At 38.4% G+C, this 24,610-nt stretch overlaps 1 protein-coding gene across 2 annotated transcripts in view; it reads left to right on the top strand.

The window, feature by feature from the left end:
* The first annotated feature begins 11,282 nt into the window (after positions 1 to 11,282).
* Positions 11,283 to 24,610, top strand: part of LOC106917413 (mediator complex subunit 13L) — a 92,960-nt gene continuing 79,632 nt past the window's right edge. For both annotated transcript variants that reach the window (XM_014986364.2, XM_014986365.2), the window contains exon 1: positions 11,283 to 13,412. In XM_014986364.2, coding sequence (XP_014841850.2) covers positions 13,341 to 13,412 — 72 coding nt within the window. In that variant the 5' untranslated portion in view covers positions 11,283 to 13,340. The remainder of the gene's footprint in view (positions 13,413 to 24,610) is intronic.

Below are 24,610 nucleotides of genomic sequence, written 5' to 3' on the forward strand. Positions count from 1 at the left end.
CAGGTGAATTGAAGGTAAAGAGACAGCTCTGCCACATAAAGACTGATGGATATGCAAACTGTAATCACTGTAGACGTGGATGCAGAAGTGATTTGCCAAAAGCAAGATAAGTTACTTCAGACTACACTGAAGAAGATGGTTCTCTTGCCCAAGGCACTCTCAGTTGAAGATAATGAATTAATGGAAATGAATGTGCAGTTTTTTTTGTAACGTAAAATACAAATTTATTTACAATTTGTAATTACTTGAGCCGTCACAAAAAAATGAAGGAGGCCTGAATCAATGGTTAGCAAAAAAGGGAGGCAAAGGCAAACAGGCTTGCAAACAGATCTTAGTCTTTGAGCCATGTAGAAAAAAAAGTAAATAAAATTAACCTCACAAAAAAGATCAAATTAATGACAAGCCAGAGAAGGAGTCCACAATTCATATTGTGCTGAAATATTGCTGCGGAGCTCAGACATTAAAGGCATTCAACGTAAATAGAGAGACCCAAGGCTTGTAAATGTCATTTACAGCTGTTTTGTACTAAAATACGAGGCATTGTATTTTACTTATAAAAGAGTTTCACAACGGGTCAGCGCATGGTGATGAAGATGTTTATAGGTCCTGTTTATTACATCAGGTCAGCCAACATTTTTACACCTGTTAGATTTATATTTAGAATTATTTGTCATTTAACCAAGAAGCAAGAAATGAGACAAGCACTCAAAATAAAATGATAAAGAGAATCAGTTAAAAATAAATAAATGGTAAATGCATAGTATTGATGCCTCTCTCTGTAATCAATGGAAAAATCCTTATCTTATCCTTATCAGACCTTTGTTGTGGTTCCTGAGCTGCTTTTTTGCAGGTTTTCATTGGTATTTTGATGAACTAGCAATGGGAATTAGCTTCAAGTGTTTGACGTTCAAAGACTTTAATCTTTAGCTCCTGCAGCAGATTCTCTATCAGATTCAATTTGCAACTCTGGTTGGGCCGCTCTAAAAGCGGAATATTGCTTCCATTCAGAATTAGCATGCTGGTAAAATTAAAAGATACATTCACCCTAAATCTGACTGGGGTATGAATAATTAAGTGTACATTAGCTCACAGTGTCTCTTGGACATATTGGCATCTATGAAAACTGGTCTAAATTGTCTTGAACTAAACTAATTTTATCTTATAAATGAATCCTTGTGCTCTAAACTAAAAAAAATCCAACCTTTTAAATTTAGCACAATTTCCTGTAGGGATTTTTCTATAAATTTCTCGGTCCTCTTGGACGAATTTTTAGGATGAAGATTTTATTTTTTATTTTGGTCTTTTTAAATGCACATACATCTTAAGTTCTGGTGCTAAATGCACATTAGATGTTTTTTTTTTTTTATTTCTTAATTTATGAATACACCCAAGAAGAAATGACAAGTTCTGATTATTTTATTTAGAAATACAAATGTGAGCTTCGCTGTGGTTCTGCATAAAACATCTTGCTTTGACGTTTCACAAGATGAGAAAGCACACTGGGTTACATCAATAGGAAATAACTCCTGACAAAGTGTTTTGATCTGTGCATACAGTTCAGAGTGTGTATTTTTATTGTTTGACTTTTACATAAAAGTGCAGCAGGACTTTGCTCCATAAACACCATAAACTGTAAGAACCACACGGCATCGTTAGCTATAAGTAATGGGCCCCAATCCTATTATGCGACGTTAGTGAATACGTTACCAGTCTCTGTCTACACAGGCACACAGAGAGCTTTAAGTGGCCCCCGTTTATAGAAGGACTGTGTTTGTGGAAAGGCCACTTTGAGGGCATTAACTGAAATGTTTTACGTTCGCCGGTAAATTTATTGAGGTCAGCAGAAGGCTATGTTTTGAAACGCATGGAGATGATGGGGCCTGGCTCAGATTGATTTCCATGAATGATTTTATGCTGTGAGCAAAAGAGAAACAAAAGACAATTGCGGCACATCAAATCCGGCCACAAAAAGGAGTTCGCGGAGGGCAGGATAAAAAATGATGGCCAAGGCCACGGCGGTGTCACCGAGCATTAAACGAATAAGTATCACTAAGTGTCTCTGAATTGTGAAGACAAAGAATATGGAGAATCGTGGTGGATAAGTCGCCATGTTGATTCTATCAAAGGCTTTACCTGATGAAATTAGGACTTTATTTAGTAATATTGTTTTGGTGTATTATACAGTGTCTTGCAAGTGCCCTTGAACTTTTCTACAAAATCACAGAACAAAAAAAGTTTGTATTTTTAGTGGGATCTGTAAAAGACTCTAGAGTTTAGGGTGGAGGTTCATCTTCTTACCAGATAACGACCCTAAGCGTTTAGTCAGAACTAACAGCTCGGCTTAGATCAAAGAATGCCAGTGTGCTGAAATTTCGTGTCAAACCCAACTGAGAATAAGTAGAAATATGTTTAAAAAAATTATGACTAGGAGCTCGCCATTCTTCACCATTCTGTCTAACACTGTGCCTTCAGACAAAGAACTTGAAACTCTAGAGTTCGAAACGTTTATCAAAAGTCTTTTAGCTTGCGTTTCAATTTGTAGAATTTTTTTTTGTCTTTTAGTAAAAGATTTGGCGTTGTAATTGTATTTAAAATATATTTCTTCCAGAATTCGGAAAGCTGAATACCAATGAATGTTACACCTGTCGCATTTTTATACGCAAATAAAAAGAAAAACATTAATTCTTCTCATTTCACCCCCCACTTATGCATGACTTCCTTTTGAGGGTAAAATAAAAATACATTACAATGAGGTTTATAGTTGTAATGTGAAGAAATGTAAAATGTCAAAGAGTAAAACGAATACTTTTTGAGGCACTGTAAGTAACATTTTGATCTCTGGAGATGAATGGAAACCAACCTGATGACAGCACTGGTTTAAAGAGGGGAGGGGGTGAAAAAAAAGTGTCAGGTGTAAAGTGAAAATTTCTGATTTGTGATCCAAGCTGGGCACCCTGTGTGTCGGTAGACCGCAGCCTCTTTGTGGAATGAATTAGGAGGACATGAAAACTGAGCAGACCTTCTCCTGATGCATTATGTATGAGGACCTTGAAGGCTCCTGCTGAATCCTGTTCAGGTGGCATCAGAGGGAGCAGCCAAGTGGAAATGCCGGCTGGTCACTTAAAGCGCACTATCTGTAGTAATCTTTCTCCTGAAAGCCGCCTGACGCCGCTCGGACGACACTCTGCTGTTTGCAGGTTGAAATGTGCGGCAGAATCTGAATTATGTGAGGGCAGCTTTTACTGGGGAAACTGGGAATTGAGTGGAACTTATGCTTCCATTCAAGTCACTATGTGAACTTGTGTTAGTTTTGTTACTTAAAAATTTAATTGCGTTTGCAGTCTTATTAAATCTACTCTAATCACATTTCTGAGCAACGTCTTTTTTTTTTTTTTTTTTTAATTGTGCCGGTGAGTTTTTCAAAATCAAACAAGATGCCATGTGATTGCTAATTTTCTGATCTCATTAAATAACATCTCATTTCCCCATCTCTCGGGTCAGCTTGTAAACACGTCTCCTGCTCATCGTGGGATCAATATGCAGCAGAGTATGACGAAAACACAGGCAGACATGGAGGCTCTGGGCTGTAAGATGGATTCCTTAAAAGGTCGAAGGTAAGATAATTCCTCCTACGGAGATCCTCGCTGGGTCAGCTTTCAAAGGGAATCGTTCCAATAGCAATTTTCTTCAGAACCAGAGATGTTTGGAAATAGACCTGGCCTTGAAATTTAGTTTTTTTGAAAATGTCAGTAACCAGTAAAAAGGACAGTGAGATTTTGCAGAAATATGTGATAAAAAACATTCCTCCCCCTCACTTAGTGAGGGAGGGAAACCTGATATGGATTGATCTTTCAGATTTTCTTTAAATCGGCGTCATTTAAAGAAAATCTTCTTCACATTTCTCAAAACTTCTAGCTTGTTTTTTTTTTAAATTAAATCCTTGGATTTATTGTCTAGTTTTTTGTCACGCAGACTAAATTCATCAGTCCAAAATTTCACATTTTGATATTAAAAACTAGAAACTGGTTTTATTGTGAATTATTTAATCAGCTCAGCAATTAAATGAATAAAAGTAGAACGAGAAGCTGAAAAATCAAAGTAAATCTGAAATGTAAAAATGATTTCCCCATTTTGCTGTATTGAAAGAAATGTTACAAAAATCTTGTACTGACTTTTCTTTTTTTGTTTGAAAAAAAAAAAAAGGATTCAGTCCATCCTTGAAAATGCTTGTGGTATTTAGCTACATTTCTTCATCCTTATCATGATCTTCTATGCCTTATCTGTAACTCTTTGTCAGCTCAGATGTGTTTTTTTTTTTTGTCTTTGCTGTCGTACCATATCTTTGACATCGCAGATTTCTTCAGTTTTTCATTAAATATTTACTGAACCAATATCTTATATGTTTGGGTCCTGTAAAGCAAGATAGATTGTCATTTAAGAGAATAACTGGCCTCATACACCATTAAAGAAAAGCTCATCTACCTTGTGTTTTACAACACAATAATGCCCAAATATTGCCTTTCTTTTAGTAGTTAAAAAAATAACATAGCACTGAAAATGGTATGTGAATGTCATTGCTATTTTTTTTTAGATTAATCAGAAACAGATGGAGGACAAAGAAAAAAAATGTGCCAGGTAGGTTAGAGACTAAGGCATAGTTTGCTTCAGGGTTTGGATGCCTTGTGACTTAGAACTTGTGACTGACATCTAACTTGTTACATGTTAAATGAAAATACATAATCTTAACATAATTAACAAGGGGCTTAATTCAAGCATTGACATAAACATGACTCTGTAATGACACTGTTCTAAAACCAATCTTCTAAATATTATCTGAAAAGTAACAAACTCAATAGGAAGATGGATGCAGCTACTGGAGGCTGCAAAAGACTTGTGGATTTGTTGAATAGCAAAATCATACTTTTGCTAATCATACCAAAATAAATTTGGTGACGAGATTGCAGCTGAAGATTAACTTAGAGCTCAAAGCAAATCCATGCCAAATGTTTCACATTTCTATTTGCAGAACCTTTTGAAAACAATGTATCCTTTTCCCTTCACTTCCGGATTCAGACTTTGATTGCATTCATAATCCAAAAGAACACATTAATATTTGTGGTTGTACTGATTTGTGATAAAATCTAGGTGGAAAAAAACAAATCTAGAGATATAAATCTCTTTGCAACTTCCAGTCTGTGTTTAAGGCGCTTCATAATATCATTTAAAGAAAGGGCTTTTAAATCGCATATAGTGCACAGTGTATCCAATGCCAAAACATTTTGATAATCAGCAGATAAATATCTTTGCAGGTATCAAAACCAGTAGAAATAGGATCACACATGTTTTTTTTAAACTGCTATAATTAAAACACTTAAGTCGCTGCCTTCTCAAATAAAAGCTAAATCTACAAAAAAATAAAATAATTCTGTTTTTTCTGAGTCAGAGGTCATTTAAGAAGAACTGAGGCTATGTGGAAAACTCATCAGTGATATGACACAACAAAAATATGAATACTGGGGAAACCCCCCCCCAAAAAAACCTGAATGCTGCATCCTGCAGGCTAAACAGAGGGACTCTCAAGCCTCTTATCAAAGCTTCAGTGAGTGCATGTGACATGAGTAACTTGTACATCTGTGAAGACGCTATTAAAGCTGAGTGACACACATAGCTTTAAAGCAACATATGCTGCCGGCTTGATCAATTATTCAGGGAAAGCACTGCATATTTTCACTAAAATGACACCAAACCAAACAGGAGGACCTTTGATTAAAAAAAAAAAAGACAACCGTTGCCCAGTAAAATGCGCTGTGATTAGAAATAAAAGTATCTCCTATAGAAAGGCCTGAAATATTAGACTGACAGCAAGATCAGTTAACTTTTAAAATAAAATAAGTGTTTTCTTAATCACAGAGCTGGTGTAATTTAAGATAAACTAAAAACAATGTAAATAAATTGCATTTTGGGTTGCAATATTTTTGCATAATGAATTCTAATAGATTCTTTGATAAAGATGTCATTTTGAAAGGAAAATATAAAACAAACAAAAAAAGCCATTCCAGGAGTTATTAACAAGGGAACAAATTCTCTTTGGTCCCACTGAGGCAAGTAGGTCTTGAGTATTATTAATTCAACATGAGCATATTGCAAGGGAGATGATGGGCATCAAAGGCTGTTCACACCAAAAGCAAAGCTCCTTTTAAGAGCAAGCTGTAGCCTAAAAGTATCTTCATTAGTGATTGATGGATTACCGTGCGCTGACTTAACACACACCTAGCAGCAAATTCTCCCCACGAAATCATATGGGAGTCTCCTCTTCTCTTCGCGGGTCCAATACTGCTCTGGCATTTCCTGGAGCGCGGAGAGTGCGGCTGAGAAGAATAGATGGTGTGCATTATAATGAACATGGGCTGACACCACCTCATCCATCATTCCAGCTGGGAAAATTATAGCAGAGCCACAAAAGAGAGGGAAAGCGAGAGACTTTAAATCACAGATTGTCTGCAGGTTCTGAGGCGTCCCAGACTGTCATCGGCTCGTTGTTGTTATTTTTCCTATCTGCTCGGTCCACTTCTGGTTTTACTCTCAGGAAGCAGGTCTGCCCAGCTGTTTGTCTCCCTGTCAGATTGCTGAATGCACATTATAAATTCCTTCCAATCATGCCGTTTTAAATTTTATTTCCATCTGCTTCCATTTCTGTCCTGGTTATTTCTTTGTCCACTCACCGTCACAATCGCGCTTGTGCAGAAAGAGAAGGAAGAAAGTAGTTTCATTATCGGCTGTGTCACAAAGTCCTTCAACCACTCTGACGTGATGTTTTTGAGGAAGCTGATAAAAGGGTTTCTGGGAAGTATAACTCTTATATAATGTTAAAACTTTTCTCAAAAATGTTCTGCATCAAGAAAAAGTGCTTATATATATATATATATATATATATATATATATATATATATATTAATATTACATTTTTTTTAATGTAAAAGGCATCCATCATAGGTGTACTGTGGTTCTTGTACGACTTCAAAAGTCTAATGTTGCATGTGTAATTTTAAAAAGCAAATCAATAAAATGATGCAGTGTTTGAACATTTTGGTATCTAAAGAAATCTGAACTTTTTTTGTAGTTGTGGCTTTAGAGAGCTCACTGAGCCTGGGAAAAGCAATAACCCTTGATCTTTTTCATATCTTGTAATTTTGTGAAACAAAACATCGTTACATTTTATGGGGATTTCGTGGAATGCAAAGCAGTGCATAATTGTGAAGTGGAAGGAAAATAAAACCCTGAAAAGTATGGTAAGCATTTCAATCCTATTTCTTTGTAGCACTCATTTTTGCTGTAATAATAATAATTACAAATTCAGATTGCATGGAGAGTGTTTCTCAATAAGACGCAGCCCTGGACTTTAACTGAGCCATTCTAATACATGGAAATGTTCTGATGTCAACCAGTTTTATCTTTGCAGCTCTGGCTGTATGTGTGGAGTCATTATCCTGCTAAAACGTGAACACGTACCCCAGACTCAAGTTTTGTGCAGCGTAGCGCATGCCTTCTTCTAGGATTGCCTCATCTTTAGAAAAGTTTTCCCACAACATGCACGTAAGCCAGAAAGTTAAGTTTTGTTTCATTTGATCTCTTCTCCTTCTTCTACCTGTTTGTTGAGTTTCTGGACAAAAAAGGACTTTACTTAAATGGTTTTCTTCATGCCACTCTTTCATAAACAACTGACAGTTGTCCGGTTCACACACTGCCCCACTTGAGCTTCGAATCGTACTGTGGTACTCTTGGTTTCAAGACCACAGCTGCAATACATATTTTTAACCACAATTTGCTGTGAATCTCCTTGCTGCACTGAAATGCAACCAAGTTTTTAACTTCGAAAAGTTGGAGTAGCAACAAGATTCTTATGATCACAGCCTTAGTTTTTGCCTTAGTTTGATTTTAGCCTTTGTCTTGCCTTCCACGAAGTTCTTGTCACGACTGTCTCAAGACAAGCAGGTGTGAATTTCTTCTTACATCTCCAAACTTCTCCACAGCTTGGTGTGTTCCTCGGTCCTAATAAGGCAAGTTGTTCCATCATGTTCTCTGGCCTCTGAAGGTGATAACTTATTTAGGGGTATCAGATTTGTTTAGGGCTGAATACAAATGCAGCCACACTTTTCAGATTTTCCAGTTGTGAAGATATTTAAAGACTTTTCTAGCACACCACAGTTATGCGTTACTTTGTGTAACACCTAAAATACTATTTGGAGGTGTAACGTGACAAAATGTGAGAAATATGCAAGACACTGTATTACCTTCATGAATATGCAATGCGGTAATAATGTTCCCAGCAGACGGTTGTATTCCCTGTGTTTATATTATTTTATTTTTGGTTTTTATCCGTGCTCGGTTTTAAGCCACAGTCTTGTCAGCAAACAAACATCTACCGCGTTAAGCGGCGATGATTCAGTCTGTATCTACATCGACATCGACATCTACATCTTGTGTCTACATATGAATATGCTTAATCTCGTCAAACTGCCTCAACAAAGCGTCAGGACAACTGTGCTATCTTTAATCAGAACAAAGATGCGTCTCTTCTCCTCGCGCAGATGAAGTCAGCGGGGGCCTGATGAGTGAAAACACGCAGCATATTGAAATAGATTTATTCAAACTGATAAGCATCTCATCCCATCAGCTCCATACCAAGTGTGTCAAACCGAGCCCAAGTCTTTTCAAAGCCGCTGAGGATGTATCGAACAAAAGGAGACAAAAGTGTCCAAATGAGATCTGGATCATTCCTGGAGCAGAGGGATCAATAACCGCCAGACTAAGCCCCTGCTCATCCATCTGATTCATATCTTTCACCACTCGCCCTCCCTTACCAGCGCTCCTCCACATCCCCCTGCTTTTTTTGTTTTGTTTTTTGTTGAAGAAATAAGAAGTCGCAGATCATGTGCCGGCTTGCACCTGGAACAAACTCTGTCATTTTAGATCAAAGGTTTCATAAAGTGACAGAATCCTTACTGACAGAATAATATTCGTCAATATGATTACCTTACAGGTTGCTACATATGTAAAGATGTTCAGTATATCCGTGAAAATTACTCTAATAAAGAAATAAAACCAGAGAATACTAGTTTAAACATGTTGCATATGTTTATAATTAATAATAATACTGGATCAATATAGTCTTACGTCACGTTTTTACCAAACATTTCATGCAAACTATTAGAATATATCACCAAGCACTTTATTGGAGGAATATCAATTTCAATAACAAATTTCTGTCAATATTTGCTTAAATTTTGTGCTGGATAACAGAATCATATCAGACACCTGACACGCTAGTTTCTGCTGTTGTTGCTTCTCAACGACTTTCACCCAATGTTGGCGCTTTTGACATCGATGCCTGACTGCACATAAAGTGTCACTTTAGGTTTTTGTAAGAACTGAAACTTCCTGTGCGGAAAAAAAAAAAAAAATTGTTTTTCTGGATTAAAAATGCTGAGCATACAAAAAAAATGTAAGCTATTCACAAACATCTGAAATCTCCATTCAAAACACATTTTTTTTTCTCTCTTTTTGAAATGGAACGTTTTACTGTTTTGCCGCCTCTGCAGTTTTCTTTTGCAGACATAGAATGAAACATTCCCGTAGTAGTTAAAGAGAATACAGTCATCATGTAAATACACATTCTTTAGGCTGAAACAAGAAAGCAAATCTTGTTATGTATCTGCAATCTCATTCTTTTGATCCCCACCCAAATCTCATTAGCATACAACCACGGGCAAAACCAGAGAATCCCTTTGAATTTGTAGCAGTCATTTGTAGCAGGAGCACAAAGACGAAAAAGCTGCTATTGGCAGCTAACCACGCAAAACCATAATACATCGCAGTGTTTTAATTTTTCTGAGAAAAAAGTGAAAAAAAACAACAAAAAACTATAATCACTTTGTGTCAATAACACAAATTACAGTTACTTACTGCTGAGAGAAAATTTACCAAATCACTCATCATTGAGAAAACAATGGGATCACTGAATGTTGAGGGAAAAAAGTGTTATGGAGACATTAAATGGGGAGAAAAAAAGTCTGGAGTTACTCAGCTTGGGTGAAAGAAAACAAATCAGTCAGTGTTAAGGGAATGAAATGTGGAATTAATGAATTTGAGGAAAACATAATACAAACACTCAGTGTTTATAATGGAAACATGCTTTAGAAAACAGGATTCAAAAGTAGGGAAATTACTTAGTATTCAGAAAAACTACACATTAATTTCCATTTCTAATGCAAATATCTATAACTATGCGTAATAGCCTGAATGACAGGAAACATGAGCCGCCAATTCCAAATAACTATAAACTTGTGTTTTTCTTGCAGTTAGACAGAGATTGATGTTTGTAATTAGCTCTTCATTGAAACTTTAATGCTTTAATCAGCAAAAGTCAGGAACACAAAGCAGTTTCTTCACCAGCTTCAGATTCTTGTTATATGAAATCTGCTGGAGGACAAGAGAGGGGCCTGCAGCTCCAGACTGCTGAAATTCAGAGTCTGTCAACAGACTAAGAGTCTCTCTGGAGAGGCAGCTTCATCATGTGGTGCAACGCCATTCTCTCCGGCAGTGAAGGAAAAGAAAGTGATCAAAACGTCTCAGCACTGTTGGTTATTTCTTGATTTTACATTTGAACATAGGAAAAGAGTCTGTAGGTCAGTAACAGTCTCTCAGGCTGTGGGGCCTCCACAGATTCTACTTGTTTATCCTACAGGTCTAATAAATTTGTGCACAAAGCGAACACCTTACACCTGTTTTCAAATCATTTTTGAACTGTTTCTGAAAAGACACAAGGTCTGCAACGATGCTTAGTTAGGTGATATATGTCAAAGTAACATCCAACTCGGGAATCACAGTTTCTGAGTGAAACAAAGTCCAATACTTCACCCCACCCCACTTTTAAAACTGTCTTAGAGACCAGCAACCTCCCACAACATCTGGAGGTTTGAAGATGCTCTGGCCGTATAAGTATCACAATTTAGCTTTTGTCAAACGTGCTTTAATCATTTCCAATTTTCCCTTCTAACATAACACGTTTTAAGAGAAAATGCTCACTTGTTGCAAGATAGTTCTCATCTACTAACAGGTGCCACGATGAACGTGAATCCTAATTTTGTTTAATGAATAAATTAGCTTATCAGGGTGGTTAGAGATGGATGTTGTGTTTTATTGTCTGAAGTCCTGAATAACTCCAGAGATCTCGTCTTTTTGTCCAGAGTGAATTTCAATTTCGCAGCTTGTGAGACTAACCTACATAGATTCCGTATCTTATGAAACACAGTGTAAGCTAAGTAAGTCATGTTGACCTCTATTCTGTCACACCCTCTTGTTGTGAGAACTGTTATATTATGTAACTGATGCATGCAGAATGACACCACGCCAAAATATTAGAAAGTATACTGGCTAAAAAGGGGGGCGGAGGGGGGATTTAAAAGGATTCCCAGTAAGATGGGCTGCTCCATCGTGCTATCCAGCGTCTCATCAAACAGATACTTAACAGGATTGTAATCCCAGACTTTGGTCACGTGAGTGCAAACTTGGCCAAATGGGAAGGCGAGTCTCTGTAGTACGCTTCCGCCATTACATTATTACAATGCCTTGTAGGCTGGACTACGGTTCGCGGAAAAAAAAAAAAAAAAGAAAAAAGAAAAGCTTCAGCACCTCACGTAAAACCCACACACATACACACACATACGCGTGCGCAGACACAAACACACACAGAGAGAGAGAGAGAGAGAGAGAGTGACACATTCAGACTGCGCGCACGCCCATCGAGCAGTATAATAACGCACTCTGACAGATAAACAATGAGGAAGGAGCCGCTGCGGTTGAGGAAATCATGCACATGTTGGAGGATTTAAATCGACATTCGCACGGTTTCTCGACAAAATACACGGATGATGCGCGCTTTGTGAGGGAGCGATCTGCAGCCTTTCAACATAATCTTTATGTCAGAATCGGCGCCAGACGAGGAGGGTGACTTTTGACTTGGAAGTGTACACATTTACACGCACGCACACAAAAAAAGCCCCATCTGACATTTTTTTTTCTGCAACGCTGGGGCTTTTGTGGCTTTGAGAGGACGTTTCGTAATGATATAAAACTGAAAGGAAGGAAGGATTTTTTCAAACCTCCGTCTACAGCAGTCGCCTGCTTCTCGTTTTCCTGGTTGGTGGAGTGTCAGAATAGTTTTTTCTTTCTTCTTGCCTGAATGGTTTGACCCATGATTTTTGGGTGTTATTGCTGGGAACCCGCTTGACTTTGTCCGCCAGGAGCAACGCAGAACAAGGAGGAGAAGAGGGGGGGGGTGGATCTTTTTCTTTCTCTTTTCTTTTTTGTCTTTATTATTTTTTTTTTATATATATACAGCTATCGGGTTCCTCGGATCGTTTGGTTCAGAAGCAACAGAGGGATTAAATATTCCTGCTCGCAGCGCCCTGTTTGTGCGAGCCAGACTGGCTTACATTGTGAGAGGAACGGTTGTGGCAAGAGAAAGAAGGGCTATAAATAGCGCATGCAATTCTCAAAAACTATCACAAGTGGTGCATCAGCTTGTGGAGCACACGGAATCAGATATCCTGCATAGCAATCGCCTTTTTTTTCGTATTGAGTAGATCTTTTTTTTTTGTTTTTCTTCCTTGCAGCGTTTCTATTTAAAGTTTCGACGCGTAGAATTTCTACATATCTTGAAATGAAATGAAATGAAATTTTATTCGAACATGATACAAATATAAAAATAAAATAGTGCACAGTAACAAGGAGTGCATAAGAAAGAAGAGAAAATACAGATTTTTTTGTTTCAGTTAACATATCATGCTCAAAATGGGGTAGGAAGAAGCTGTTTTCTGAGAAAGGAGGGGAAAAGGAGTGGTTTTCTCATGGATCGGGGCGATTTAATGATGAAACTACATGCGGAAAGACTGATTTGGAGACAAGCCGATCTTCCTCTGCGCGTGGATTGAAATGGATCTATTATATGACAGTGATCGCATTTGGAATCGCCTGACCTGGATTGTAACAATGTTGTGATCTCTCTGTCTCTCTCTCCCCGCTCCCCACATCATCTCCCTCTCTCTCGCTCGCCCGCTCTTTCAACACACGCTTGGATTTATACGCACGGGCTTTATGGATGCATTGTGCACTTCGTTTTGAATACGCCCATTCTCTCATACCGACCATCCCGAGTCTATTATCCGCGGCTCTTGTAAGACTCGTACAAGGGAACCGATTTGTCACCCCTGATCGGTGTTTGGATACCGATGTAAGGATTTCGACATGCCCTGCGCTGGCGACCCCAAAGGCGGACGATTATGACTGCAACGGCGAATTGGGTGGCTAACGGGGCAAGCCTTGAGGACTGCCACTCCAACATCTTCTCTCTGGTACGGTATCAATAAATCATGCTCGGCCATCTATGATAGACAGGTCATAAGACCGTGGGAGGCACGCTTATATGTCTGCCTGCTGTACAAAGGTGAAGCAATTGGTGATGTTGTTATTGGGCAATCATTAACACACATGCAAACTATCACATTTTACCACTAGACCTGTTAGATTAATCATTTCTGTGTAACCTATAAAGAAAAACCTCATTTAAAAAAAAAAAAAATCTAACAAATTACATTGGATTTTTTTTTTTGCATGCATTTGAAGATCCAATGTGTTCCAAGCATATATTGACACAAAAAGCAGTAGATTTTTTATTGTTATTATCATCCTTTTACTTAATCATATTGCTGGAAATCTTCCTGGAACTCTGTTGCAATGCCAAGAAACTAACTTTCAAGGAGGAAGCCTCTGTTTATTATCTCAGGATTATTTCATTTGCTTTGAAAGAAAGAGGGGAAAAAATAGGTTAACGTGTGAAATTACTTCAGCAGGACATGAAGAGCGTTGAAGAGTAGCAGAAAAAAAAGGAGTTCAAAAATTTTGACAATAACACGCGTTAAACGGAAGCTGCAAAAAAAACAAAAAACTGTTGGACTCCATACGTGCAGTGTCATGGTTTTTTTTTGTTTTTTTTGCAGAACTCACTGGTTTTGAGGTTGCAGGAGACAAAGCGTCGTGTTTTTCACAGTTTTCCTCCTGCAATCAGTGAGTTAACTGTCTTACCACAGCAAGCAGTCAAGTGTAAAGGCATGCAGGAGACTGATCTCAGGCTGCCGAGAACCACAACAACATAGGGGTCCTGGGGGCTTTTCAGGTGATGGTGCAGGTTGCGAACCGGCAGCAGACTGTGTTACGCTGCACTAAGTGTGACACCAAAGCTATTTAAATACGTCTCAGAGAATGTTTTTAAATAGAAACGGAGACTTTTTATTTAATTTCTTTGAATTTTGAGGCTTGCGCAGAACTTTTTGTTCAAAAAAACGTATTTGACACCGGGGAGAGAGGAATTTTAAAGTGGTATCATTAACTATTCAGACGCTTCTTGCATGAATTCCTCTGCACTGATTCTGGTGCACATGCAGCATTGTGCATCTTAAATTTTCCTTGCTTGACACAGCCGAAAACTGTGATTGTGTCCTTGTCACCGTCTCATCCGAGGCTATTCCCTTTGTGGGGGGGAAAAAAAAAAGAAAAAAAGCTCTCATTCACTCACTGGAGCTTTATTGGCCATCATGAACATCCTTTTCAAACTGAGGGTGAAAGAGACCATCCATCAGCCGGCTTGTTGAGAATATTTATGACTGGCAAGTGCCTCAGCGGTTACTAACTGGCGGGGTTCCTGCAGGGGAGTCCAAGACAGGACAAAATTGTAAAGCACACCGTGTGTACTGGTTTGAGACGGACGCAGCAGCGAAACATGTATCTTGATGTTGACACTTTAAGGGTCGGTGGTGTGGGGTGGCATCAGTGTTTGTAAATAAGGAAGTCTTTTTTTTTTTTTTTTCTGCAAAGACGTTGCAGAAAAATAAGTTGTTTCCATTTGTGGCAAATCGGTATAAATAAAATATTTTTTATTGCAATTGTGTTTATCAGAAAATATGAACGCACTTCTTGACCTGAACCGATACTGACGGTTTGGACGAGGAGTGTCTTTGGCTTGGAAAGCGAAATCAGCCAGTGTTTCACACTCTGATCTCTAAGTCAACTTTAGTTTTACCCAGATGGATTATTAAACATGGAGCTGCCTTGGCTTTGTTCAGAGTTTAATAACATTCCAGACTTGCTCATTTTTGCAAGAAGCACTAATTTTGCTACTAATGTGATTATTTATACAGAGGGTAAAACAGTTTTTTTTTTAAGTGACTTAATTGTCTTGGTGTGATGCTCTCACTTTATTTTGAAAATAGGAGCAAAAACTTTATTCACACTTTCACATTAAACTATTGTCTTTATATTTCTGTGGAAGCTGTATTAGCATCAAATTCCTTGAAATAATCTTTAGCCTGCATAATAAAATAAAATATCCTAATTCTCAGTAAGCGTATTGCTTCAATGCACTGACCCAAAACTGAACTAAAAACATGCTTATCAAATTCAGAGTTTATTCCCATTTAAGTTGAGAATAAACTCTAAATATTTCAGACTGATCTATAAGTGAAGTTCTGTTTTTACTAGATAAATCTTCAAACATGGCACTTTTTTTGCTGTTCTAACACAGCTAAGCTATTTCTATCATAATCCCCTTGAAGCTTCTTTTTGGCAGCTTGCAAACTGTAAATATTAATTTTTTATAACATTTCTATAAAGCATAAAGTGGTTTGACGATATTTAGCATTAGATCATTCATGCTTCATCTGATGGTAGTTTTCGACAGAATTATAACTTGTCTCAGTGAACATGTTTGATTTTCAAATACAGGAATCACATGCAAGCGTCGTCAGTTAAAGTTGCATAAATGACAAGCAAGAGCAAGATTACTAAACATTTTCGACTCTCATATCTGGGTTAAGATCTTTTTCACCTGAGGGATATTTAAAGTTTGTACTTTTCCGTCTAGACCTCGTCTTTAGCTTGTTCATGCTCACGAAACACAAATTAATATTGTGTAAGTGTTAACTGTAAAATCTATTTGAAGTTTGCTACTGGCGTCATGCAGCGTTTAAATACATATTTTATAGCTGATATAAAATCATCTAATGCTTTCAAATGATAAGCGGGATATTTTGTTTCTTTTTATTTTATTTTATGCTTTTTACCATTTAAAACCAAATACTGCACAGAAACATGTTGCTTGTTTTCGATGGCCTACTTGATCACAAAATATGCTAATAAAATTTCATATTTTTTATTTGCAAAAAAAAAAAAAAAAAAAAAAAAAAAAAAAAGATAAGCCACAGATGTGATTCCTCACTTTTTCCGACTTGGATGCAAACGTAAAGTTTTTACCGTAGGGATCTTCAGCATCCTGTCTTACACTGTGAAGCGCATCTATAAATCCACATAGACACAAAGTCCATCACTGAATTTAATCCAGTTTCACATTTAACAACAAGAGGAAGTAAAATAGGCAATAATATGCTACTGAAATTACAAGAAAAAGCCATAGCATTTTTTTTCATATGCACATTGCTTGAGAAAGCACAATATGGAAGTTTGCACAAAATAAAACACAGCACATATTTTCATTATAATTTCTTGGAGTTTTATTATTACCAGCATGCAGCCTTTAGCTGTTTGATTTAAGCCATCAGATCAACATTAAATGCTTTGAAAGCTTAAAAAAAAAACAAAAAAAAACATTCAAATGATATTAATCCTCAGTAAGCATGTTCCATCCATTAGATGGCCCACTGGCTCAGAAAATATGCTAATGCGATGTTAGCTTTGTCTGTCAGGGTTCCACAAATGATAAGGTGGGAAACTTCCCAACCTTTCCCTGTAGGTCATGATGGCTGCACTCTTAGACAAAGGTCTTGTAGCAAACTCTTGACAGGCTGTTAAACGGCATTCCAGCATGCATTAACCTTGTCCCTCACACTGATTTGCAACCCACAACAGTAAAGAAAAAATAAAAAATAAAATAAAAACAACAGCTAACTAGAAAGCATAAGTGCCCATATTGAGGGGACTTTATGGGGGCAACAGTAAATTACTGTCAAGGCCTGTATAAGATACTCTGGATCGTCTGCAATCACACAACCCACAGAACAACTGTCTTGTGTGCTGGTGATCAACCATCTGTGACAGAAAGCAAACTAGGCCCTTGTAAGTAGGAGAAAAGAGCCGGGGCTGGTGAGTTGAAGTGGCAGTGAAGGAGGGAAAAGGGTGGAGGAAGGTTTTTCAACGAGAGGCTTGAAGGACTGCAGCAGAATCTGTTTTCATTTTAGGAAAGTATTATGAGTGATGTGCATTTCCTGACTGCAAGCCTCAGCCTATTTGAGCAAGAAACTGAGAGTGAAAGAACGAGACAGAGCACGAGAGAAAATTAAAGAGGGAGACAGCAATGAGGGAGAGAAAAAGAGAGAGAGAGGCAGAGAAAACAAACATCATTCTGTGGACTGGGCAGGTTTCCTTTTAACACCGAGTTCCAGGCTGATTATGAAAGGCAAGGAGGAGACAGTTAAAGGCCACACAACACAGGAAGCTTCACTGTGTGTGCGTGCGCGTATGTGTGTGTGTGTGTGTTTATACTGAGCGCACTGTAAACCACGCAGACTCAGGAGACAAACTTCAAACAGCCATCATATTATACACACACAGACGCATTCACAAACACAAGTAGCGGGGAGAGGGAAAAATCCCGGTGCCCACACAAACATATGTACCACAAATGCAGCACGTGCTGCATTTTGCACACGCGCACTCGTGCACCACTCCTTTTTATCGCCCATATTTGGGCTTGTGAATAAACCCTGCGTCCCGACGACGCAGGTTTGTGCAAACAGAGGTAGGCCTTAATTAAGGGACTTCTCCTCTCCTCTCAACAGAGGTGCGCGGAGTGCAACGCTGGTAATTAAGTGTCCTCATGTAGAGGTCTAATGCGATCAACTAGGAGGTGCTCATTAGCCCAACTGTATCCCAACAGCGATCTTCGCTTGTATAACGATGATGCTACTCTCTGGCGAGGAAATAAAGTGCTCAAAGATGAGGCTCGAGGAGATAGCTGCAGCGTGGTGATTTATGGCAGGTGAGTGGCCATGGCTTGTAAGGAGAAGCAGGTAATCAGGAGTGGTGCCTTTTTAATACATCCTGTTTGCATTTGCTCTCGTTATTAATGGTGGTGGAGGGTGCAGGGATGCTTAGGGATGAGAAAGAGGCAGTGCTCGGACAAAGTGTTTGCTGAGCTGATGAATTATTGGGAGTTAATGCAAACCTGGGAAACATTAGAAATGTAGTTATGAGCTTGTGCTCCTGCAATATTGGAGAGCTGAGTCCAGAGCAAAGGTGTTTTCTTACACTGGGAAATGTGAATAGGTTTTGTAGAGCCCTGCTTCACTCCAGCTGGAATAATACATTATTTTAGTAAATGTTGGAAAGTACATATCAGGTGTAAATACTGGAAAGCCATTATCTTAATGAGATATTGTGTAGAAGTATAAAGTACGTTTAAAAGGGACGTGTGTGTCACCTTGAGACTGTTTAGTATTTAGCTGTAAAATGTCTCAGTGACTACCTTGGTCAGGTTTGTTTGCAGGCTCAGTTGTAGCATTTTAGCATTTAATAGTCACATATGATCACCTAAGCACAAATGGATAAAAAGTTTTAAATAGGCAAGTGGTAAGTTGCTTTCTCTTTTTTTCCCAATTGAAGATGCAGTCTATAATAAATCACTTGATGCACATCCAGTCTGAGATCAGCCATACTCAAAAAGTGTATTTGATTTAAACTGGTTATTTGTACCTCATTTAGCACCAGTGCCATTTCCTTTACTTTTTATCCCTAAGCAAACCATTTCTTACTTTAGTACTTGCATGGTGCATATGTTTCTTCTCTGCTAATTATTTTCTTGAAATGTAGAGATTCATAGTCATAATATTTCTCAGATTTCACATATAATTTAAATTTAGGCTTTATGTTACACCCGTGCCCATTTAATTTGATTTTGACTCCTTTTTAGGAATAATATGAAATAAGATCCCCGATCAACCCACAATAACTGAAAGCTCAGAGAAAGCAGCTGATATTTGTGGAAGTAAAATAACCACATTTTCTTACAGGGAAAAAAAGAGCCTAGAAACATTTATTTATAGGTTGCAATTTGATGCATGGTCAGTATGAAACTTCCTGCAGTGCCTGGAAAAAGTTGGGTGTAAAAGAAGCCATTTTAAAAAGGTACAAACTGATGAATATTGCTCTATAAAATGTAGTTTATGAAGCCAACAGAAAAGGGATAAAACAGACAGCAACGTAAACACATAAAAAATAAATGGACAAATAGACGGTTAATTTTTATGGAGCCATTTCAGAGTTTTTAAAGTGGATTATAGAAATGACCTGGTCCATTTAAAATATTGTTACTTGAAATTAAACCCACAATCAAATTTGAAGATAAACATAATTCTCAAGCTGCTTACAATATAAAGTTCGTGTTAAGACACTTATTGTCAGTGTTTACAGGATGTTAGGGATTATAAAAGTAAATAGTTTTGCTAAAAGTTTTGTTAAATTGGCTTACAGACAATTTAAAAAAAAAAAAGACATTAATTTGTACTGGACAAGAAGAAGCAATCTTGAAATTGCCTGTGGCACAAAACATTAGGCTAAAAAAAATGAACTACTCTAAGTTATGACAAACGTTAGAGAAATGGATTCTCACATTACTTTGGAAATATGTATTTTACATATTTACAGTTTGATTTATAAATTGTGCAATAAGGAGTAAAACTGCTTAATCTAAAAAAAGAGTCTATATTTAACCAGAGAAATTCAGGCTGAATATAATCAGTTAGGCAACTGCTGTCTTGAAAAATGGTCTGTGTGCTCAGTGCTAAGTAAGGAAAATGTATTTATATGTCACGACACGATTACTTTTTTCTTTTTTTGCTGCATGCAAAAGAAATACTCAAGCAGCTTTTATTTCTCATGCCCAGTTAATCTCCAAGACAAAGCCGCTTTGATAAATCAGAGTTTGATCAAGATTCAAGGTTTCCCTTTTTTTTTTTTTTTTTTTTTTTTTTTTTTTACTTGTTGTTCATTGGTTACATTCAGGTTGCACGCAGCAAAATAACTGTGAAATTGGTGGGAAAAAAAAGGTGAATAGAGCTGGAAAAAAAATATGGAGCCTCTTGTTCTGGAGAGGAGAGTCAATTTGTTCATCTAATATGATGTCACCAGAGTCTCCCATGAGATCATTCTCATTTATTTTTCTACATGCGCTCTTGGGTGTAGGCCACCCGAGACTGAGACAGTCCTGCAGCGAGAACGATGAAGCAGGTGGACCCATCTTCTTTAAACCTGCCTGTCTCCCAGCTCCACTGCTGACCATACACTGTTTAAAATTGTTGTGTCTTTTTTTTTCTTTTTTTCTTTCTTTCTTTCTTTCTTTCTTTCTTTCTTTCTTTCACCATCTGCATGTCTAATTAGAAACCATGCTGAGAAGTAGTTGCAAGTACATTAGGAATGCAGAAAAAATGACAACCTCTCAGAGCAGAGGGGGATTCATCTACCTCTGCTCAATGCTTGGAAAGCAGCTGTTAAGTGTTTCGTTAAAAAATGATTTAGAATAAAAAAAAACTCTTAAGGTCCCATTCACACATTGCTCTGGTAAAATAAAATAAAATATGATGCAATGCTGGAGTCTAAATATTGGATTTTCCTCCTAGATTTCTTGTCATTATTCATCTTTTAATTAAATTTCTCATTCAGAAGCGTTAACTGGTGTTATGTCTGGTAATGCCAGCTGATTGAGCTCCATTCTTGTGCCTATTGTGATGTTATCAACTTAAGTACAAAGACTTTTCAGTCTTTTTTTTCCCCTTCAGTGAAAATAAATCTTTGTATTTAGTGAAATCCAGGAGTGAAAATCAATAGTTCATTATCCAGCTTGTCATTGTTCATCCCTTTTTGTACAACCTCACCTGCAGCATTAATACATTTTACATAATAATGACTGTATACAAATAATTATACCATTTTGAATGCAAGCGCTCTGTAACCAGTTGCTGGTCTGAGCGTTTTCTGCTTTAATTGGATTGAAATGTAAATGTTACGACGGTGTGGATTACAGGTGACGCTGAGACCGCGCCACCGTCAAGGGAACAAAAAAAGTGCAGGTTTCCAAGGCAGCATCTTTGTCTTCTGCTGCATGCCCCGCGGAGCATCTCCATCTGGTTGATTCGCACTAAACAATCCACCCCCTACGCCCAACCTGTGCTCTTGGCTTTGCTTGCTTACAGTCCAGACAGATAGAGCTGGCTTCACCTTGAGTATATATGAGGTACCTCCTACTAATCTGCCCCTGTCACTGCTGTGGGAATTCCTTGTCATCGCGATGGGAGAACATCCCGACAGTTTGAACACTGTAACTCAGAGAAAGAGAGAGAGAGAAAAACAGGCATTCGGGCTGCTGTAAAGAAAATGATTTGTGAGTCAGCCTCGCCGTGGGTCAGAGAAACAGGGTGGAGTGTAAGCTGGAAACAGGAAGGCCGGGATCTTCTCACTTCTGTTTTTACAACACATCTCTTTTCTAGTAAATTCTCCGGAGCGTAGTCATGGATCTTATCTGAGCAGCAGGCTTGTCAGAGCCCTGCCACAGAGGTGAAGAACAGTTCAAAGGCGGAGTGGGGAGAGAGAGGGAGGGAAGGAGGAGACGGGAGGGGAACCACCGCTGGTCCCGGAGCTGGAATTGGGACAGGATGGGCTGGTGTTTCTTTTTTTTTTTTTTTGAGCATGGTGGCTTGAGTGTGAAATATGTAAGTCCTGCTGTGCCAGCTGTGTTCTATTCTTAGTGCCTGCTGGTGTTTCAGCATGTGTGCAGGGCGAAAGAAGGCTGTGTGTGAAACGAGGATTGGCAGGAATGGGCGGGAAGTGGTGCCATCAAATGCCTGTGATAGCGAGAAAGTCGGCTCGTTAGCCGAGACATGCATACTAACCGCTAATATCACTCGATGCTGCTTTATTTATTTAATGCTAAATAAAGTATGCTGTGAAATATCTCACTTATTCCAGCGCAAGTCAGGGTTTAAGACATATAAGTTGAGCTCTCCATTTTATCGGTTGAATAAATGATCTTTTTATATTATTTGTCAGCATCGTTATTTTTAATGTGCAAGTTGTAATTCTAACTCCAATATGGCTGCCTCATGCGTAAAACAGAGTGCTAGGTCTTTATTGACATTACTGACAGCTTACATTTCATAACTTGTAGTGCTATTCCATACATCCATTAGTAAACATGCTGCTACTTTATTCAAATTCAGAATATGTTGAGAAATACATTGTCATTGGCTTGTATTGTTAATAGTGTGCAGCAGTTATCAAATCTCACTGATTTTCTAGCATTAAACTGGAATATGTGTGAATAATTCCCAGAACTTCAAGCAGGCTTTTGTTGATATGCACATTGAATAAATATCAGTTTATTTTTACATTAAGTCAGTATATCAGAAAAACGTTTATTTGTACTCTTTTTTTTCTTTTTTTGACGGTGTCTCCTCTCGTTTGCCTTTCAGCCTTTTTTAAGTCATTTTGTCCCATTTAGTTTTTGATATTTAACATTTACAGCACCTGTATATGTGTACAACATCATTGAAGAATCTCTCTTGGAACCTGCGGGGGGCCTAAATAGTAGCAAAGCTTGCTTATATGTCAGGCTGGCCCTGCTTAAGGTGTTGTTACACTGCCTTCTAATGAAGCTAAATTCCTGAAGCCCAGTGTTGTTTTCAAAGACACTTTCTAAAACCATGAAATGTGTAGACCTGGGTATTTCTTCGCCATCAAACAGGAGTAACTCAGGGAATTGTCTGAGTTTTCAGTCTCCTCACCTGACTGCCCGCATATCGACAGGGAGAATTTCTTTAAAGGGAGATACTGCCCCGCTTGTAACTGGGCAAATATTTTCTGCAAGCCAGACAGCTTCGCCGATATCATGGCTGGCTGGGATTCAGCAGCAGTTAGAGCGCTCTCAGGTTAAAGGATGTCAGCGCTGCGGAACGAGAGAGGGGGGAGAGAAACAGAAAACATTAACGTTGCCTGGCGCGCTGTTGCAAATTCTAATTATCACGTGTTGATCTTCCATTGAGAGATTATCCGCAACCGATCGGACGGGTGCTTGATGAGAACAAACACATTATGCACAGACGGTTGATTCACAAGCGTTTGTGTTGCATTGATTCTCTCTGCTCTGCCGAACGGCGCTCTCTCCCGTCGTGAATTAGACAGACGCTCATGATTTTTCAGATGCTAATGAAAGTTTGTACAGCTCTATTTCAGTGCTGGCTTGCTTTACAGGATGAATGGGCAGTGGAGGACAATAGAGACGCAGACAGGTTTTGTGGAAGTGACTGAACCGGCGTGACAGAGTGAAGTTGGGCTTTCTAAGGTGGTCCACACAGACAGGTGCAGCCAAAGTTGTCTTGGGAATAATATATTGTGAGGCGCATAAGCTGTGTGACTCCTTTCATATTTGTATTGCTCGGCAGATGACGTCTAGCGTTAAAGCTCAGATTGGCGGCCACTCCCGGTTAGTAAGTAAACAACAGATTTGAGACAGCAGTCGGGCGAGTTGCAAGTTGGAACTTGTTCAGGTGTGACCTGCGGAGATGTTGACAGGCCGGCCCAGGCTACGTCCTGCGTGCTCATACACAGGGTTATTTATTGTTTTTCCACTGATATTTTGATAGCAAAGAAAAGAAAATTAAAAGCTTACTTTTGCTTTGCTGTCTTTTTTTTTTTTTTTTTTTTGCAGCGGAAAAAAAGAAAGAAATTAAAAATCAATGCAGGAAATTAGAAGCCAAATGAGACATTTTTCATTCTGCTTCTGCTCCATTTGCCCAGTTTCAAGAACAATCAAACTGGCTGCTTCTTGTGGCCAATTCAGAAGCCACCATGCAGTGCTAATTGCACAATTATTGGACTAAAATTACCAGAGTAATTTTTAAACACAAGTTAAGCAGTTCTCTAACTGCTCTCAGTCAGTAATCCTGCTGTATGAAGCCATAATCATCTGGTAAATTTGAGCTCATGAATTCCAGCTGCAGGAGAACAAATTGAGCTTTTTATTCTGCCCTAGAAAAGCCAACACACACACACGCACACGCACACACGTGCGCATACGCATGCACACACGCGCAGATTTTTAGAGTACAGTAAGGGACTTAACGTGTTATTTTTCTACTGTAACCCTGGAGACAGAAATCTCTAAACTTGAGCTTACTGAATTCGTACAGATGTTTTATGTTGCCTAGTAACTGTTTTTCCCTCTCTTCTTGTTTTTCTTCTTTGTGTCTCTGGATTTTTATTTATTCCTCTGCAGCTCTCTTCCCTTTGTTGCTTCTAGTTTAACAAAAAAATACGACAAAATTGTTTATTTCCACGTGAATAATTTAAGCAGAGACCACCTGACTGTCCCCGATGCTCCAGTTGGTTTTATTCTGCTAATGGCCGTGGCATCCTATTGGCTCCTCCGCCGCTGTTGCTCCTGCTGCCTGCTTCTCTTTGTGTCAGGTGAGAGAAGTCGTGGCTCGGCGAAGGG

Source organism: Poecilia mexicana, unplaced genomic scaffold (genome assembly GCF_051168715.1).
Source record: "Poecilia mexicana isolate PSO_F unplaced genomic scaffold, ASM5116871v1 scaffold_12, whole genome shotgun sequence".
In the NCBI taxonomy this organism is placed as follows: domain Eukaryota; kingdom Metazoa; phylum Chordata; class Actinopteri; order Cyprinodontiformes; family Poeciliidae; genus Poecilia; species Poecilia mexicana.